The sequence below is a fragment of the Panthera uncia genome, chromosome X (assembly GCF_023721935.1).
Source record: "Panthera uncia isolate 11264 chromosome X, Puncia_PCG_1.0, whole genome shotgun sequence".
NCBI classification, from domain to species: Eukaryota; Metazoa; Chordata; class Mammalia; order Carnivora; family Felidae; genus Panthera; species Panthera uncia.
In genome coordinates, this window is record NC_064817.1 from 56,240,824 (window position 1) to 56,261,005 (window position 20,182).

The 20,182-nt window shown below is 37.8% G+C and overlaps 1 protein-coding gene across 2 annotated transcripts in view; it reads right to left on the reverse strand.

Annotated features, from left to right (window-relative positions):
• The window catches only part of PHKA1 (phosphorylase kinase regulatory subunit alpha 1), a 155,457-nt gene that overhangs the window by 109,515 nt on the left and 25,760 nt on the right, over positions 1-20,182 (reverse strand). For both annotated transcript variants that reach the window (XM_049643979.1, XM_049643980.1), the window contains exons 6-13: positions 19,147-19,227; positions 14,471-14,569; positions 13,312-13,458; positions 12,049-12,102; positions 9,978-10,100; positions 6,768-6,863; positions 4,880-4,987; positions 3,083-3,161 (exon numbers count right to left, since the gene is read on the reverse strand). In XM_049643979.1, the coding sequence (XP_049499936.1) occupies positions 3,083-3,161; positions 4,880-4,987; positions 6,768-6,863; positions 9,978-10,100; positions 12,049-12,102; positions 13,312-13,458; positions 14,471-14,569; positions 19,147-19,227 (787 nt within the window). The remainder of the gene's footprint in view (positions 1-3,082; positions 3,162-4,879; positions 4,988-6,767; positions 6,864-9,977; positions 10,101-12,048; positions 12,103-13,311; positions 13,459-14,470; positions 14,570-19,146; positions 19,228-20,182) is intronic.

Here is a 20,182-nt window from a genome sequence, read left to right on the forward strand (position 1 = left end):
ACACCCACACGCTTCCAAAACTCAATCAGGAGGAAATAGAAAGCTTGAACAGACCCATAACCAGCGAAGAAATTGAATCAGTTATGAAATATCTCCCATGAAATAAGAGTCCAGGACCAGATGGCTTCCCAGGGGAGTTCTACCAGATGTTTAAAGCAGAGATAATACCTATCCTTCTCAAGCTATTCCAAGAAATAGAAAGGGAAGGAAAACTTCCAGACTCATTCTATGAAGGCAGTGTTACTTCGATTCCCAAACCAGACAGAGACCCAGCCAAAAAAGAGAACTACAGGCCAATATCCCTGATGAATATGGATGCAAACATTCTCAATAAGATACTAGCAAATCGAATTCAACAGCATATAAAAAGAATTATTCACCATGATCAAGTGGGATTCATTCCTGGGCTGCAGGGCTGGTTCTACATTCTCAAATCAATCAACGTGATACGTCACATTAATTAAAGAAAAGATAAGAACCATATGATCCTGTCAATCGATGCAGAAAAGGCATTTGACAAAATCCAGCACCCTTTCTTAATAAAAACCCTCGAGAAAGTCTGGATAGAAGGAACATACTTAAACATCATCAAAGCCACTTATGAAAAGCCCACAGCTAACATCATCCTCAATGGGGAAAAACTGAGAGCTTTTTCCCTGAGATCAGGAACATGACAGGGATGTCCACTCTCACTGCTGTTGTTTAACATAGTGTTGGAAGTTGTAGCATCGGCAATCAGACAACAAAAGGAAATCAAAGGCATCAAAATTGGCAGAGATGAAATCAAGCTTTCACTTTTTGCAGATGACATGATATTATACATGGAAAATCCGACAGACTCCACCAAAAGTCTGCTAGAACTGATACATGAATTCAGCAAAGTTGCAGGATACAAAATCAATGTACAGAAATCAGTTGCATTCTTATACACTAATAATGAAGCAACAGAAAGACAAAGAAACTGATCCCATTCACAATTGCACCAAGAAGCATAAAACACCTAGGGATAAATCTAACCAAAGATGTAAAAGATCTGTATGCTGAAAACTATAGAAAGCTTATGAAGGAAATTGAAGAAGATATAAAGAAATGGAAAAACATTCCGTGCTCATGGACTGGAAGAATAAATACTGTCAAAATGTCAATACTACCCAAAGCTATCTACACATTCAATGCAATCCCAATCAAAATTGCACCAGCATTCTTCTCGAGGCTAGAACAAGCAATTCTAAAATTCATATGGAACCACAAAAGGCCCTGAATAGCCAAAGTAATTCTGAAGAAGAAGACCAAAGCAGGAGGCATCACAATCCCAGACTTTAGCCTCTACTACAAAGCTGTCATCATCAAGACAGCATGGTATTGGCACAAAAACAGACACATAGGCCAATGGAATAGAAACCCCAGAACTAGACCCACAAATGCATGGCCAAGTAATCTTTGACAAAGCAGGAAAGAACATCCAATGGAAAAACGACAGTCTCTTTAACAAATGGTGCTGGGAGAACTGGACAGCAACATACAGAAGAATGAAACTAGACCACTTTCTCACACCATTCACAAAAATAAACTCAAAATGGATAAAGGACCTGAATGTGAGACAGGAAACCGTCAAAACACTAGAGGAGAAAGCAGGAAACGACCTGTCTGATCTCAGCCGCAGCAGTTTCTTACTTGACACATCCCCAAAGGCAAGGGAATTAAAAGCAAAAATGAACTATTGGGACCGCATGAAGATAAAAGCTTCTGCACAGCAAAGGAAACAACCAACAAAACTAAAAGGCAACCAACGGAATAGGAAAAGATATTTGCAAATGACATATCGGACAAAGGGCTAGTATCCAAAATCTATAAAGAGCTCACCAAACTCTACACCTGAAAAACAAATAACCCAGTGAAGAAATGGGCAGAAAACATGAATAGACACTTCTCTAAAGAAGACATCTGGATGGCCAACAGTCACATGAAAAGATGCTCAACGTCGCTCCTCATCAGGGAAATATAAATCAAAACCACACTCAGATACCACCTCACACCAGTCAGAGTGGCCAAAATGAACAAATCAGGAGACTATAGATGCTGGAGAGGATGAGGAGAAACGGGAACCCTCCTGCACTGTTGGTGGGAATGCAAACTGGTGCAGCTGCTCTGGAAAACAGTGTGGAGGTTCCTCAAAAAATTAAAAATAGACCTACCTTATGACCCAGCAGTAGCACTGCTAGCAATGTACCCAAGGGATACAGGAGTACTGATGCATAGGGGCACTTGTACCCCAATGTTTATAGCGGCACTCTCAACAATAGCCAAATTATGGAAAGAGCCTAAACGTCCATCAACTGATGAATGGATAAAGAAATTGTGGTTTATATACACAATGGAGTACTACATGGCAATGAGAAAGAACGAAATATGGCCCTTTGTAGCAACGTGGATGGAACTGGAGAGTGTGATGCTAAGTGAAATAAGCCATACAGAGAAAGACAGATACCATATGTTTTCACTCTTATGTGGATCCTGAGAAACTTAATAGAAACCCATGGGGGAGGGGAAGGGAAAAAAAAAGAGGTTAGAGTGGGAGAGAGCCAAAGCATAAGAGACTGTTAAAAACTGAGAACAAATGGAGGGTTGATGGGGGGTGGGAGGGAGGGGGAGGGTGGTTGATGGGTATTGAAGAGGGCATCTTTTGGGATGAGCACTGGGTGTTGTATGGAAACCAATCTGACAATAAATTTCATATATTAAAAAAAATTTTAAAAAAAGGGTATGAGAAGAAAGGAGTACTAACAGAAGAAGCACAGAAGTAATGTTCGGAAAGAAAGCAGAAACAATCAGGAGGCTACAATATCATGACAATGAAAAGACTTTCCAGAAGTAAGAAGTGGTTAAGAGTATCAAATAACATCATTTATTAAGCATTTTTTCATGATTAAGATTAATAGCAATCTTGAAACCAAACAGAACCAAGTTAATTGTATACTTTTTGAGGCTGAACAAAACACATGATAAACAATAAAGCCATCATTTACTGGTACAAAACAGATCTTTAATATAAAGTTTTAATGCTGGGAATAAGAATCCATACCTTGAACCACAACATCTGGCTTTGGTACAGTAGCAAACCTTCGATTCAGGGGATCAATTTCTCCAGGAGCTAAAAATCCCTAAAGAAAAACCATAAAAAGATTGTTACATCTCAACCAAAAAGCTAATTATTTTATGTAAGTAATTTATTTGTACAAGGTACCTAAATTCATGCTTTTTCCACCAGAGCCTTTCAGGGGAGTAAAAAGCTAATGTTTGAGGAGAAACAACACACCAGTGCCAAAACCTCACATCATAACCTGTGAGAGGCAGGTATGGAAAGAAAACAAATACCTTCTAGTGGTGGCCACAAGTTCTTTGCTGGAAATAGATGGGGTGTAAGTGATAAGCAGAAAGTTTTTTAGCTACAACTCCACCTTCTCTGGATGCATACAATTAGATAATCAAATCACAGTGTTTATTATCAATAATTTAGGTCTTGTTTTCTCATTTATTCATGTGACTGTTATGCTTTATGCTCAGCATATATCTTTTGACTTGAATTTCTGTCCTTGCTGAAATGGGATGAATTCACCCATTTGCTCTTAAAAACACCATTCATTTCCTCCTTGTTCACAGCATTTAATTTATTTATAGCCCTGAATGAGAAAGTCATCAGGTAAGGATTATTTTAAACAAATCTTTCTGCTCATTATTGCTACATTCTTCATAATATCAACTAAAGATAATCAAACTTTTATGCTGTACACCTGAAACTCACATGGATGTATGTCAATTATAGCTCAGTGAAACTGAGAAAAAAAGCAAAATAGAACAAAAACAGCTGCAAAAAATAGTCACGTATAAACAGGTCAAAGAGACTGGCTTAGAAAGGATAGCTAAGTCCCACCTTAGATCTTCTAGAAGCCTCAGTTATAACTTACCATAATAACCTACAATGGGGAAATAGATTTGCCGGTAAATCTGGAAAACTTCGAGAAAGAGAATGCTTACAATAGCTCAAAATATCAAAAATAAGCTGAACATAAAGTACAAAATTCTCAAGTGCTACATTTAAGAGCTGTTTCAACAGAATTTAACATAAAAAAAAACATTTAAAGGGCCCCTTAACAAAAATAAACAAACAATAAATTTTTAAAAACTATGATGTTCCTGGGCCACCTGGGTAGCTCAGTCGGTTAAGCGTTAGACTCTTGATTTTGGCTTAGGTCATGATCTCAGGGTTCATGAGTTTGAGCCCCACACTGGGCTCTGTGCTGACAGTGAGGAGCCTGTCTGGGATTCTCATTCATTCTCTCTCTCTCTCTCTCGCTCTCTCTTTGCTTTTCCTCTCTCTCTCAAAATAAAGAAATAAAAATTTTAAAAAAACTATGATGTTCCCAAACACTTGTCATGGTGCCTAAGATTATCTTATCAGCTTACTCAATTAAATAATGAAACACCATATTGCTTGTAAAAGTTAGTACTTAAATCCATTATCAGTCAACATTACTATCTAAGCACAAGTGCATTCATCAGTCACCAGGCAAGGCACTAGGGGAGTATTTTGAAAGAGTAAGATCTAGGCCCTGATCTCAGAGCAGCTCTAAGTATAGTACCAAGGTAGGAAGCCCTAGGCAGTATGAGAGACATGGTTGCCAGGGGGAAAGATTTTTGTGAATGATTGGCCATATTCCCACTCTAAGCACCTGACCTAGAGGAAAATATATAATTAAGGCAGAATATAAAAGGCAAAAATACCTTTTGCCTTTTGCCTTTTAATGAGCTACTCACAAATCTGATTCTTGCAGTGACTTAAGCAGAAAAAAAGTGGAAGAGGCTTGATACTTCCCCTTACCTCTGCCATCAAGCTTCCTAAGATGTACAGAGACTGACCCCACATATGGGGCAACTTGCCCATGGGGACTCGGTCCACAGTGTGAGGATTTTGATATTCTTCATCAACCTAAAGAAAAGATAAAGAAGCCACACAAAAGATAATAGAAGGTTAAAGATACTGGACAACAAAAGGGCTGAATCTGGATCGTGAATCATACCCTGTAAAACAGTTATATATGCAATGCACCGAAAAGTTAAGCACTGTGACTACAACCTAGGGTAGTGCTCCTTTTTAAAAAATGTTTATTTATTTTTAAGAGAGAGAGAGAGACAGAGAGAGACAGAGTGTGAGTGAGGGAGGGGCAGAGAGAGGGAGACACAGAATCCAAAGCAGCTCCAGGCTCCGAGCTATCAGCACAGAGCCCAATGTGGGGCTTGAACTTGTGAGCCGTGAAATCACGACCTGAGCTGAGGTCGGACACTTAACCTATTGAGCTACACAGGCACCCCGGGAAGTGCTCCTCTAAATGTAGGTACATACAAATCACCTGAGGATCTTATCCAAAGGCAGATTCTGAGTGTGGAGGAAAGCCTGAGATCTGCATTTCTAACAAACTTTCAGATGGTGCTGCTGATGTTTCTAGAAGCTTATTACATCCATCCCCACCGGGATGGAAGATTACAACCCTCCCATGGCTAATGCTTCTTCGTAATGGAGAAGAGGAACAATGGTACTCCCGACTGGCATGGTGGGAAAACGGAGACCTACAACATTTTTCAAACCTGATCTACTCAAACAATCCCATATTACTGGCCTCAAAACAGAAAATACCAAATCCTGACAGTTTACACAGAACATCACTGTACATCTGCCTACTGATCTCCAATCATTCTTAACCTTAAGGTTTGGTATTTAAAAATAAATCAATATCTGGGGGTGTCTGGTTGGCTTAGTTGGGTAAGCTTCTGGCTCTTCATTCTGGCTCAGGTCATGATCTCTCGGTTTGTGGGTTCAAGCCCCACATCGGGCTCTGTGCTGACAGCATGGAGTCTGCTTGGGATTCTCTCTCTCTCCGTCCCTCTCTACCCCTCCCCTGTTCTGTCTCTCTCTCAAAATAAATAAGCTTTAAAAACATTTAAAAAATCAGTCTCTGAACAATTAATTTTTTTAAATTGAGGTATGGTTGACATATAAAAAGGCCATGCATATTTAATGTATGCATCTTGATGAGTTTGAGGATAAATATACACCCATGAAACTACCATTGTAATGTTTGTTCTTGCCCTTGTCTCATTATGCAACAGTGCCATAACTGAGACTGCTTTAAAAATTTATTTTCAGGGCGCCTGTTTGGCTCACTTGATTAAGTGTCCAGCTTCGGCTCAGGTCATGATCTCCCAGTTTGTGAGCTCAAGCCTCATATCAGGCTCTCTGCTCTCAGTGCAGAGCCTGCTTTGGATCCTCTGTATCCCTCTCTCTCTGTCCCTCCCCCATCATGCTCTCTCTCTCAAAAATGAAAATAAACATTAAAAAATTATTTTCATCGTTTCATGTGTCTGTTGGCCATCTGGATGTCTTCTTTGGAAAAGTTTCTATTCATGTCTTCTGCCCATATCTTCACTGGATTATTTGTTTTTTGGGTATGGAGTTGGGTGATGGGCATTGAGGAGGGCACCTGTTGGGATGAGCACTGGATGTTGTATGGAAACCAATTTGTCAATAAATTATACTTAAAAAATAAATTATTTTCAAAGGAGTTAAATCATATTTTTATCATCTTATACCTAAAGACAAATTTTTAGAACATGAAGATCAGAAAGTTAAAACTGGTTTGACTCAAATGAGGCAGTCCTGTGGAGGTACTGCTCTTCTCCCAGCTCCATGTAATGGTACTTGTCCAGCTCACCTTGTCCGGAGGAACACTATATAGCTCTGGCAAAAGTGGGACTCCATTTTTGCCCTTGATGAGGACAGTTTCAAGAGCCTCTCTATATTCTTGAACCTGTAGATAAAGGGAAAAAAAGTTTATAGAGTGTTCCCTCAGGAACTCAGGGAGTGTTGTAGCCAAAGAGAGTCCTATTGCAAAGGAACATATTCACCTAGTAAAATGGAGAAGAAAGGAAAGTAGCATTTGAGAAATGCTTATTGCAGGCCAGATACTATGCTAGCAGTTTTGCATACTTGAACACATTTATAATTTTTACAACCATCCTAGGAGATATATGCAGTTAAAACCTTTTTACTGAAAAATGAAAGCTCAAGACATTATGAACTCGTGGAAGATCATGCAGAAAGTGTAAGGTTGAGCCTGGATTTGACCTCAAGTCAGCCTGTCTCCACAGGCCTGTTTTGATCCACTATGTACTATTCTAAACATAGCTTCTTGCCTTTACATGTACTGGCTTTTAAAACTGTATTTAAGGGGCGCCTGGGTGGCGCTCAGTCAGTTAAGTGTCCAACTTCAGCTCAGGTCATGATTTCAGGGTTCTTGAGTTCAAGCCCTGCATTGGGCTCTGTGCAGACAGCTCAGAGCCTAAAGCCTCCTTCAGATTCTCTATCTCCTCTCTCTGTCCCTCTCCCGCTCATGCTCTCTCTTTCTCTCAAAAATAAATAAACATTAAAAAAATATTTAAAAACTGTATTTTACCTGCTAAATTTTCTATTATAGTGAAGTTCACATTTTTTTGCTTAATAATTTGTGGTAGATTAGTAATACCTAAAAAGCAAACAAGACAAAACAGACAAAAAAAAACCCATGATAATTTATGGTGGGGAAAAAACAGTTCTAACGGTTGTTTTGCAAACACAAATTTATTCTGATGCATTTGATGTATGAGGGAACAATTTGAGCATAACATAAATTTGACATTTGCTTACACACAATTGCAAGAGTATACACTCAGCTGAACTGAGCTGTGTAAGAATACCCAAAACATACACATGCACACACTTCAGGAGGAAAATAGAACCACGCTCATCCACGTTTCGTGTTACAACTTTCTGTCCAATTTCAGACAACATTCCTTCTACCACTGCATAGTAACTCCTGAGCTGCTCCCTTTTCATGCCCACCCTAGGTACATGACTCTGTGCCTTCCTGTTTCTTTAATTTCCTTCCCTTTCTTCACAGTTTATTTTTTAATTATTCTGTCTGTTCTATGTTCTTTTTCTCTTTCTCCTCACTCTCGTACTATCTTTCTTGTTCTCCTCCTCCGGCACACAGAGTGGTGGGTATGAGAGCCCAGCAGGTCAGCTGGCAGGAACATGGATGCATATGTCCATTAGCAAACCTTAGGTCTTTTACAAGGTACAAGTGTCATATTTATTGTGATATTTATGTATTTCTTAACCATTCACCATGCACAAAGTTACAATACTGTGTTTATTAGGTTCCTATTGTTTTAAAATATTTTAATGTTTATTTTATTATTTTTAATGTTTTATTTATTTTTGAAAGCAAGAAAGACAGACTGTGAGTGGGGGAGGGGCAGAGAGAAAGGGAGATACAGAAGCTGAAGCAGGCTCCAGGCTCTGAGCTGTCAGCAGAGAGTTTGATGTGGGGCTCAAACCCATGAACTGTGAGATCATGACCTGAGCCGAAGTCAGACACTTAACTGACTGAGCCAGCCAGGCACCCCAGGTTCCTATTGCTTTGTATATATTTCTGATAAACTTTTTAAGTGTTGTGTCCCAACCTCATTTTCCCATGAGCCCTATAGTTTTTATTTCTCAAATATGCAGAGCATGGTGATCTTCAAGAAACATATATGTCTTATTATAGCCGAACTGACCTCCCTTGTTCTTATGGCATATCTTCATCTGTAAAATTAAAAAAAAAATTTAGGGATATTTTCTTCTTTTAAGAAGAACAAAAAATTATTTTCATTGTATACAGAGAACCTGAAGAAGTCAGTGACTATACTTGGACTACTTAATAGTTACTACGGAAGCCAGACAAAAAAAAAGAATAAAAAAGAATCCAGGTCTCTCAACTCTTTTTTCCCCCACAGAGTCCAAAAAACCTGTGTGCTTTGTAGTTGGTAGGCACGTATAATAAATAAATCTTCCTTTGAGCAAGAAAGGTTTTTGAAATTCTGTGGATTTTCCACAATTCTGTGAAATTTGAGAAGGAGGGAGAAAAATGGTAGAATCAAAATAGGGTGGGTTATTTCTATTATTGCTTATCTTATTTGCTTTCTCAAAAAGGGATATCCTTTAATTTACTAAAATTTAGAGTAAAACACTGTATGGCCTCTGAAACTTTGGTGTAACCCTATTACTTAAACTCATATTGGCAGTTACAGATTTAAAAAAAGTTAATGTTTATTTTTGAGAGAGACAGAGAGTGAGCAGGGGAGGGGCAGAGAGAGAGGGAGACACAGAATCTGACACAGACTCCAGTCTCTGAGCTCTCAGCATGAGCCTGATGCGGGACTCGAACCCATGAATTGGGAGATCATGATCTGAGCTTATGTTTAACTGACTGAGCCACCCAGGCACCCCTGGCAGTTACAGATTAATATTGGCCAAAGCATTCAAATTACACAGAATTATGTTTTATGTAGCTAAGGATAAGGGACTTACAAATGTGCTGGATTCATGTCCAAGCTTAGACCATGGTCAATTTGTAGAATGCCGAACACTAAACTTACTTGGTTAAATTTCCCAGTCTCACTGTTTTCCGATGATGGTTTCTAAATTACTTTATTCATGTAGCCCCCAAAATGATGATGACCATGTTTTTTGGGGCAAGGACAGGGTATGAACGGGTTGTTGTTTTGGGTTTTTTTTGGGGGGGGTGCTAAAGTCAGAACATCATTTCCAAGATTTAAAAAAAAGACATACAAATCCAAGTACCTCTTATAACTGAGGCAAGTGGACAGGGCTTGTTATTGTGCTCTCTGTATTTATTAAAGGTCAAGTGTGAGCAATGGCAATATTCAGGTCTTTCAACTCTTAACCTAGTGTCCCCAACTGCTAGTCTCTAGAAGACAACTCTGTCTCTTCCCTATTAGGGAAGAATTCCATTTGGTCACAGGGTCAGCACAAACATTAACTGAAAGAAGAAGACATAACAAAAGCATTCTGCTGAAAAGCTCTTTCCCCAGCATATTACCTGTTCTGCATTGCCACTAAAGACCCCATCAAGAATAAAGTATGTCCAGAACAGTGGCCATTCACACTCAATGTTTTCAAATAACTTCAGCTCAGATGGTTCATAGTACAGACGATTGGGATCCTGGTAAAAACACAATAAACAAAGTCTATTTTATCACTGCAAATTCAGACACATATTTTTAGTTCAGTGGTATCACAATACAGCCTTGCAGAGCGTGTACACACCCCTCCTCCCTTAGCAAGTACTCTGTGATATGACTTGTAACCCGTAGAACTGGGATAAAAATGACACCATAGGCAAGTATGTGAAGAAGTGATATTAATTCCTAATAAACATAAGTTTGGTTTTGTATTTGTTAAGTTTGAGGTAGCAGCAGAACGTATAAATAGAAATGTTTCAAAGGACAGCAAGAGAGAGGAGGATTTGGGAGTCATCCTCGTACAGGTGACACTTGAAGCACAAATTACAAATGTAGTAGCTACATATAGTGAATAGATGACCTGAGAACGGAATCTTGGTTATGCTCTCATAGTTTGGTGAGGAAAAAACAAAAAGAGATGAGGATAGTGTAGAACTGTATAAATTAAATAGGAAAAGAATTTCATGAAAATGGAGGGGTAGGTAACAGTAATGTACTACAGAGAAGGCAAGTATAATGAGGAGTGGGAAAAGGCTACTGGATTGATCACTTGGGACATTCTGATGGTATTTCAGAGCATAATTTTAATAGATCAGTAGAGATAGAAATCAACATGACTAAAGAATAAAGTAGAAGAAGGAAAGTAGACCAGAAGAGTTTGAGCTCGATGATTAAAAAAATGTTTACATTCCTAGTGAAGTGCTTCTTATTGACCATTCATTCCCTTTAATAATACTTAACTTTCTCCATTGATAATTCCAAGGATAATTTTTGACAGGTGGAGCAAAAGCAAGTTAACTTTTCAAGATCACGTACTGTTTAGAACCAACCAACCACAAAAAGGTGGAAGGGGGAAAAAGTGCTATTGAAGAAAAGATTTTTCCCTTTGTAACTATTAAATATTTGCGAGGAAGATACTTTGAGACTATTCAAATATTCTGTTTCTGCTTAAACTTTCACCCACTGATTTAAGCGTCTGTCAGTAGCTCTTTCCTGAAACTAACCAGCTGCAAGAGGTGGAAGAACTACACCTTCCTCTATTTTTTTTTAATTTTTTTAATGTTTATTTATTTTTGAGACAGAGAGAGACAGAGCATGAATGGGGGAGGGGCAGAGAGAGAGGGAGACACAGAATCGGAACTGGGCTCCAGGCTCTGAGCCATCAGCCCAGAGCCCGACGCGGGGCTCGAACTCACGAACCGTGAGATTGTGACCTGAGCTGAAGTCGGACGCTCAACCGACTGAGCCACCCAGGCGCCCCAACCTTCCTCTATTTTATTTAATCCATAAGGGCTCACAAATAGAACTTGGCAACTAAGCCCAACAAAGGTAAGAAACATTAGTTACTGTAACCTATTTAGTGATTATTTTATTTTATATATATATTTTTAATTTTTTTTAACGTTTATTTATTTTTGAGACAGAGAGAGACAGAGCATGAACGGGGGAGGGTCAGAGAGAGAGGGAGACACAGAATTGGAAGCAGGCTCCAGGCTCTGAGCCATCAGCCCAGAGCCCAACGTGGGGCTTGAACTCACGGACGGCGAGATCGTGACCTGAGCTGAAGTCGGCCGCTTAACCGACTGAGCCACCCAGGCGCCCCTATTTTATATATGTTTTTAAAGTGTATTTATTTTGAGAGGCAGAGACAGGACAAGTGGGGGAGGGGAAGAGAGTAAGGGAGAGAGAGAATCCCAAGCAGGCTCTGCGCTGCCAGTGCAGAGTGCGATGTGGGGCTCAAACTCATGAACCTGTGAAATCATGACCTCAGCTGAAACCAAGAGTCAGATGCTTAAGCAACTGAGCTACCCAGGTGCCCCTTTAGTGATTATTTTAAGTACCACTAGTGAGTTAAATATTATCTGAATGAGACTGCAAACAGTACTGACCATGCTACCTTGGACTCATTTTGGGGGAAAAGAAACCCACCTCTTTGGGAGTTTTATATCCATCTCGTAGAAAGCGACAGCAACCATAACGACCCTGGAAACCCAAAGAAAAGAAACAGTGGAAGCATGCACATTGGTATAGCCATATAGTCCATCAAATACAGCCTTTGCAAGAGCTACATGTGCCAATCTATCACCAATACAGATACAGTATTTAAAAAATAATAAAATATAATCTAAAAAAACCTTTGATACTAGCCCAGTAGCAGAAACTGATTTCAGAAATCAATGTGTGTTCAAGTGAGGGCTAAGTTACTAAGGCTCTTCTCTAAAGCAGAGTTTCTAATAACTCTTTCATCACTTACCACCATAGGATAAATCTGTAATAGCCCAATTACTATGTGGGCTGTTCACACAGCTTATAAGAGATGAGAGGCTCAAATAAAAGACAACATATTTTTAAAATTTTGATAATTTGAGACTTAGACAAGAGTTGCAAAAACAGTACAGAGAGTCACCACTACCCTTCAATCACTGTCCCTTTATATTAACTTCTTACATAACCACAGAACATGAATAAAAACTAAAAAATTAACCTTGGCACAAGACTATTAACCAAAGTACAGAACTTATTTGGACTTTGCCAGTTTTTCCTTCTTTCTTTTTAAATATTTGTTTTTGAGAGAGAGAGAGAGAGAGAGAGAGAGTGAGTGAGTGCACAAGCCAGCAATGGGCAGAGAGAGAGAGAGAGAGAGAGAGAGAGAGACAGAATCTGAAGCAGGCTCCAGGCTCTGTGCTGACAGCTCAGAACCCACGATCTGCAAGATCATGATCTGAGCCAAACTCGGACGCTTAACTGACTGAGTCACCCAGGCGTCCTGCCAGTTTTTCCACTAACAGCTTTGTTTTTTCTTGTTCCAATATCCATTTTAGGATCCCATTCCATTTAGTTGTCATGTCTCATTAGTCTCTTCCAGTCTGTGATAGTTCCTCAGTCTTTCCTTGTCTTTCATCACCTTGACAGTTTTAAAGAGCTCATCAGTTATTTTGTAGAATGGCCCTCAATTTGGTTTTGTCTGATGTTTTCCCATGACTGAGATTACGCGTTATTTGCATGGATACCACACTGGCGCTGTGCACGTCTCAGTGCACTGTATCTGGGGCCACATGATGTCAATATGCTTTATTACTGGTGGTGTTAACCCTGATAATTTGGTTAAATCGCTGACTCAAGGCTCCCAAGAGAATTAATTTCTCTTTAAAGTCAAAGCCTTAAAGAAAAGAAGAGCACATATGGACATACCTGAAGCTTGGTGATGATTTCTTGCTTTGTAAGCTCTACCAACCGGCTATCTTCTACTGCAAAGGCTGGGAACGAAATAACTGAAAGTAGACTAGCATCTACCTCTTTGGATGTTGAAGCCCGGGGGAGTAGTGAATTAAGGATAGACTAAAAAGAAAGAAAGAAGTCAAATGTGGCACATTAGTAGTTAAGTTGGGATTATAAAACTAACAGCTTTAATTTCAAAAGATTTATGTGGAAGAGGATCATTCAGGAGAAAACCCGAAGATTATTCAATAATAATGATTCAATTATATTCAATATTGAATTCAATGATAATTCAATAATAATTTCTAAGTGAGAGCTTAGAAAACTAGTTATTTGTGTAAATTATCCATTGTCTTATCACTGTTCTCAATGCTTCCCAATCCTGGATCTTAAGCAGCTACTAATGGATGAAGAATACACTAACATCATCTTGCCCATAGTCCCCTTGCTCCATTGGCCATTTAAGGGTAAAGATAAGAGAAAATGTAGCTGCTGAGAAGCAAGATGTGGAAGGCTCAGCTCCTCCACTGCTGACATTTATCTTTTCCAAGGAAAATTTCACATTTTAAAATTAGAAGATGAGTTTATATTTATTATGGGCATCCAATCAGAGTTTGAAGGCAAGGAGAAGGTCATCTTGCCAATGAGAAGAATGTTAATCTTTCAATACAGAGAGTAACCCTAAACAAAACTGAAGATACATATTTTTGTCACTTAAACAGTCTAATCTCCAAACATCTCAGCCCAGAGCCAACTGGGGACAAAAGAATATTTCAAAGCCACTATCAAGAAGAACACTCAAAATCACTCACCTCTTGTTCTCTTGGCATATTTAGAAAAGGAGATATTCACGAGTAGAGCCCATAGACCCTTGATATGACAACAGTGGAGAATTCTGCACAGTATGGTGGGATCCCTTTATAACCATGGACGAGAGAACAGGACTGTGATCTATGTTATAGTTCATGCTATATCAGGCTTATCTTAGTATAGGAAGTTTGGATAAGACATTTTTGGCCCATGATAATAAATCAGATTATGTACTCTCAGGTCTTCTTATTCTAAAAGCCATGCTAATTCTGAGTCTGGGTAAGAATAAAATTTTCTATAATGTGATCCATTATTCTCTTACCTGGCAGTGTTGTACTTCATCAGCCAGGACATGGATAACTGATTGGGGCCCACCTTTCACACCAAATAGGTCCAGTTCATCTAATGCTTCCAGGGCTGCCTGTGAAGGGCAAAGAAAGAAAGACCATTTTTAGCAAGAGATATATTCTTCTCCCTGTACCCCAGTATCATATCAGTGCATATGAAGTCATTTTGAATATGCTCAGCAGAACAGAAAAAACAATGTAGCATTTTTTATTCCCAGGGGCCTCTGAGTTTTTCTTTACCTCCCATATTGTTCCAGAGACAGTTAAGATGGAGGTTGTAAACTTCTTTTCATGATAAAAACCCTCAACAAATTCAATATGGAAGAAACATACCTGAACATAATAAAGGCCATAAACAACAAACCCCACAGCTAACACTTGCTGTGATGAGCACTGGGTGATGTATGGAAGTGTTGAATCACTATTTTGTACACCAGAAACTAATATTACACTGTATGTTAACTAACTGGAATTCAAATAAAAACAAAAAAAAACAGTGAAAAATTGAAAGCTTTTCCTCTAAGATCAGGAGAAAGACAAGGATGCCCACTCTCACCACTCTTATTCAACATAATATTGGAAAATCCTAGCTAGAGCAATTAGGCAAGACAAAGAAAATACATCCAAATTGGAAAGAAGTGGCAAAACTGTTATTATATGAAGATGATATAATCTTATATATAGAAAATTGTAAACCTAACCCCAAACTGTTGGAACCAGTCAGTGAATTCAGTAAAATTACATGATATAAAATTAACATACATTAATTGTCTGTACATTAATGACAAAAAATCATCTGGAAAAAGAAATAAAGAAAACTATCCCATTCACAATAGCATCAAAAGCAATAAAATACTTAAGGATAAATTTAACCAAGTACAATGAAAACTACAATACTTTGATGTAAGAAATTAAAGACACAAACAAATGGAAAGATATTTCATGTTCAATGGATTAGAAGGAATAATATCGTTAAAATGTCCTTACTACCAAAAGCCATCTATAGATATGATGCAATCCCTATCAAAATTCCAATGGCATTTGTCACAGAAATACAAAAACAATCCTAAAATTTGTATGGAACCACAAGACACCAAATAGCCAAAGCAATCATGAGAAAGAAGAACAAAGCTGGAGGCATTCATGCATCCTGATTTCAAACCATACTACAAAGCTATAATAATTAAAATATTATGGTGTGGGCATTAAAATAGACAAATAGACCAATGGAACAGAATAAAATCCAGAAATAACCCTGCATTTACAGTCACTTAATATTTGACGAGGGAGCCAGGAACAGTCAATGCAGAAAGAATAGTCTCTTCAACAAATGGTGTTGGGAAAACTAGATAACTACATGCAGAAGAATGAAATTGGATCCCTACCTTATACCCTCACAAAAATTAACTTAAAATGGACTAAACATAAGACCTGATACCATAAAAATTCTAGAAGAAAACATAGGAGAAAAACATCTTTACACTGTCTTTGGCAATGATTTTTTTTGGCTATGACACCAAAAGCACAAGCAACAAAAGCAAAGATCAACAAGTGGTATTACATCAAACTAAAAAGTTTCTGTACAGAAAAAGATACAATTAAAACAATGAACAGGCAACCTATGGAATAGGAGAAAATATTTACACACTGCATATCTGATAAGAGGTTAATATCCAAACTATGTAAAGAACTCATACAATTCAATAATAAACAATTAAAAAATGAGCAGAGGAATTGAATATACATTTTTTTCCAAAGAAGACATATGAACGGCCAATGGATACAAGAAAAAATGTCCAAAGTCATTAATTAACAGGGAAATGCAAATCAAAACCACAACACAATATCACTTCACACCTGTAAGAATGGCTATTATCGGGGCGCCTGCGTGACTCGGTTAAGCAACCAACTCTTGATTTCGGCTCTGCATGATCTCGTGGTTCGTGGGTTTGAGCTCTGCATCAGGCTCATGAGGACAGTGCAGAGCCTGTTTGGGATTAATTCTCTCTCTCCTCCCCCTACCCTCTCTCAAAATAAATAAATAAACTTAAAAGAATGGCTATTATCTAAAAGACAAGTGGTAACAACTTTTGGCGCCAGAATGTGGAGAGACAGGAAAACTTGTACACTCTTGGATGGAATGCAAATTGGTTCTGTCACTATAGAAAACACTATGGGGGTCCCACAAAAACTTAAAATAGGACTATCATATGATCAACCCAGCAATTCCACTCTTGGGTATATATTCAAAAGAAATGAAAAGAGGATATCAAAGGGATATATGTACCCCCATGTTTATTGCAACATTATTCACAGAAGTCAATATATGGAAACACTAAGTGTCTGTCAACAGGTGAATGGGTAAAGAAGACGTGATACACATACACATACACACACACACACACACACACACACACACACACGCAATGGAATATTATTCAGCTATGAGAATGAAGGAAATCCTGCCTTTTTGTGACAATAGAGATGGACCTTGAGGGCATTATGTTAAGTGAGATAAGGTAGAGAGAGAAAGACAAATACTGTATTATATCACTTATATGTGGAACTTTAAAAGCCAAACTCCAAAAAACAGAGTAAAATGGTGGTTACCAGGGGCTGGGGGATGGAAGAATTGAGGAGATGTTGTTTAAAGGTACAAACTTGCAACCAGTAGATAAATAAGTTCTGGAGATCTAATGCACAGCATAGTGATTATAGACAACAATACTGTATTATCGAAGATTAAATATTAATTGTTCCTATCACAAAAAAGAAGTGATAATTATATGATGTGATAGAGGTGTTACCTAACTCTTTGGTGGTAATCATATTATAATAAAAACGTATCAAATCAATATGTTGTGTACTTAAAACTTGCACAATGTTATACGTCAATTACATCTCAATAAAAATGCATTTTAAAAAGATATGACATAAGATAAAGTTACAGGATTATCAAGTCAAGCATCACACTTTAAAAATAATTTGAACATGGCACAGATGTATTTGTAGTAAACCACTAGTGTGATACCAGTACATAAGAAATACCACAAGTTGTCTGGATATAAGATACTAAAATACAATAGCCATTAGGTATTGGCGCATCACTGAGTTTCCACAGAGAAGTGAATAGCCTAAAAAGACACTTTGATTGACTTAAAGATGAAAGTTACTAGTCACCAAGGCCAAAGATGAGTTTCCATGTTTTTTTAAAAAATAGAATTTACTTATTAATTTCTTGCTTTTCTTGATTATAAAGGTACACCATACTTGTTATAGAATATTTTGAAAACATAAAAAGTATGGAGAAGGCAAAAAAGTTACCCAAAATAATGCTAATATTTTCAGTATGTTCCCTATTAGTTTTCTCTATGCAAATCTTTCTATAGTTGAGATCATGTTTCATATAAAATTTGGTTAGGATACTACAGCGTAAATGTTTCTCTATATTATGAAAATTCTTTATTTCAACATAATATTCTCTCATATTTATTTAACCATTTAACAACTGTTGGGAATTTAGGTTGACTTTATTGTGTGCTTTTAATTGTGTTTTATTTTTTAGGTTCCACATATAAGTGAAGTCATATGCTATTTGTCTTTCTCTGTCTGGTTTATTTCACTTAGTATAATACCCTCTACATCCATCCATATTGTCATGAATGGCAAGATTTCACTTTTTCCTATGGCTAAGTAATATTGCATTTTGTATGTGCGCATGTGTATATGTATCTCATCTTTATCCATTCCTCTATAGATGGACACTTAGGTTGTTTCCATATCCTGGCTATTGTAAATAACACTGAAAAAAGATACATATATCTTTTAAAAGTCAAACCGTGTCTTTTGGCAGGAGAAACTTAAATTAGGTCATGTGTATTTATCATTATAATATGTGTGATCCTATTCCTGCTATCCTATTTTATGCCTTCTTGCTGTCTCCAATAATAAGAGCTGAAATTAAGGCAGGAGCAGAGGGAAGGAAAAGATGGAGTCAAGTGGAAAGGCAGTGATGATGATGATGATGATGATGATGATGATGATGATGATATGTGGGATGCAGGAGAGTGAGGAGGGTTCAGGATTGACAGATGGTTCCTTGATATCGAGTTGTGTCAACTGGTGTATGGAAGGGCAAGTCCTCTTTTTGTTTTTGTAATGATAGAGAAGATGAATTTAGTTTAAGATATGTTCTCTGAGGTCTCTGTGGTATATATAATTAGAGATATGCTACAAAAGCAGTTGGATATATAAATCCGGAGATTATGAAAGAAATCTTACCTACATGTCCATAGTTCTATGGGAGAATCTGAATTTGCCTGTGTTTTAAAAGAAAAATTTGGAGGCACCTAGATGGCTTAGTTAAGCATCCAACTCTTTATTTCAGCTCAGGTCATGATCTCATGGTTTGTAAGTTCAAGACCTGCATAGGGCTCTGTGCTGACAATGCAGAGTCTGTTTGGGATTCTCTCTCTTCCTCTCTCTCTCTGCCCTTCCTCCACTCATGCTCTTTCTCTCTTTCAAACTAAATAAATAAACTTTAAAAAAAAGAACAATTTGATGATGGTCCAAATTCACGTTAAGCCTTCATCTACGGCAAAGGTGTATGTCCTTTCTCCACACTTGGTATAAACAAAGCAAGAAAAATTACCTTTGCCATTCCAACTGAACTGGCATTCAATTCTGAGATCCCTTGGTTTGTCTTGTCTCCACGTTCCCATATCCCGAAGTCCTAGCATAAAATAATCAACATACCATTAGCAAGTCATTACTACTAAATGCTTACTAGACACATAACCCGTGAATAAAAAGCACACATAGTAGCTAATCTGCCATACATGTGTGTACCCACAATGCTTATTAAGGAGATACCAATGAGTTGGGCTGCCCCGTAGCTATTTTCCTAGTAGCTTTAAATTCTATTGGGATCTCCGAGACGTTGGAAGACTCCTCAACAGTTGATCAGGTCAAGAACTATAACTCAGTTCATGTAGAGAAGTGCTTCTCAAAACTTTTCATCAAAGCAGATACAGGGGTTCTAAAAGATGGAGCTTAAACAGTACCCCAGTGTTCTATCTTTATTATCTATTCTAATTTTACTCTCTATTGTCACTGACAATGTACCATGCACTAACCTATGCACTTTACACTGCTACCTTACTTAATCTTTATATTTTATAGATGATGAAACTGAGGTGCAAAGAGAAGTTAAGTGACTCACCCAAGGTCACACAGTGACAGAGCTAGGATTAGAGTCCAAGTACTCTCAGTCCAAAGTGTAAATTCTTAACCATAGCTTTATATGACCCCTTGATAATGCAAAGATAACATGTAAAATTACTTTTTAAAAACTTTTTTATTTGAAAAAACTTCAGAGTTACAGAGAAGTTACAAAAACAGTACAGTGAGTTTTCATAGACCTTTCACTCAACTTCCCCTAATGTTAACACCTGACATAACCATAATACAATGGTCAAAGCTAAAAAATAAACATTTGTACAATTCTAGTAACCAAATTATGGACTTTGTTAGGATTTCACCAGTTTTTCCACTAATAGAATTTTATGTTCCCAGATCCAATCCAGAATACCATGCTGCATTTGTCATGCCTCCTTGGTCTCTTCTAATCAGTTACGACTTCTCAAGTCTTGTCTTTCATGACTGTTACACATTCTGAAGACCAGTGG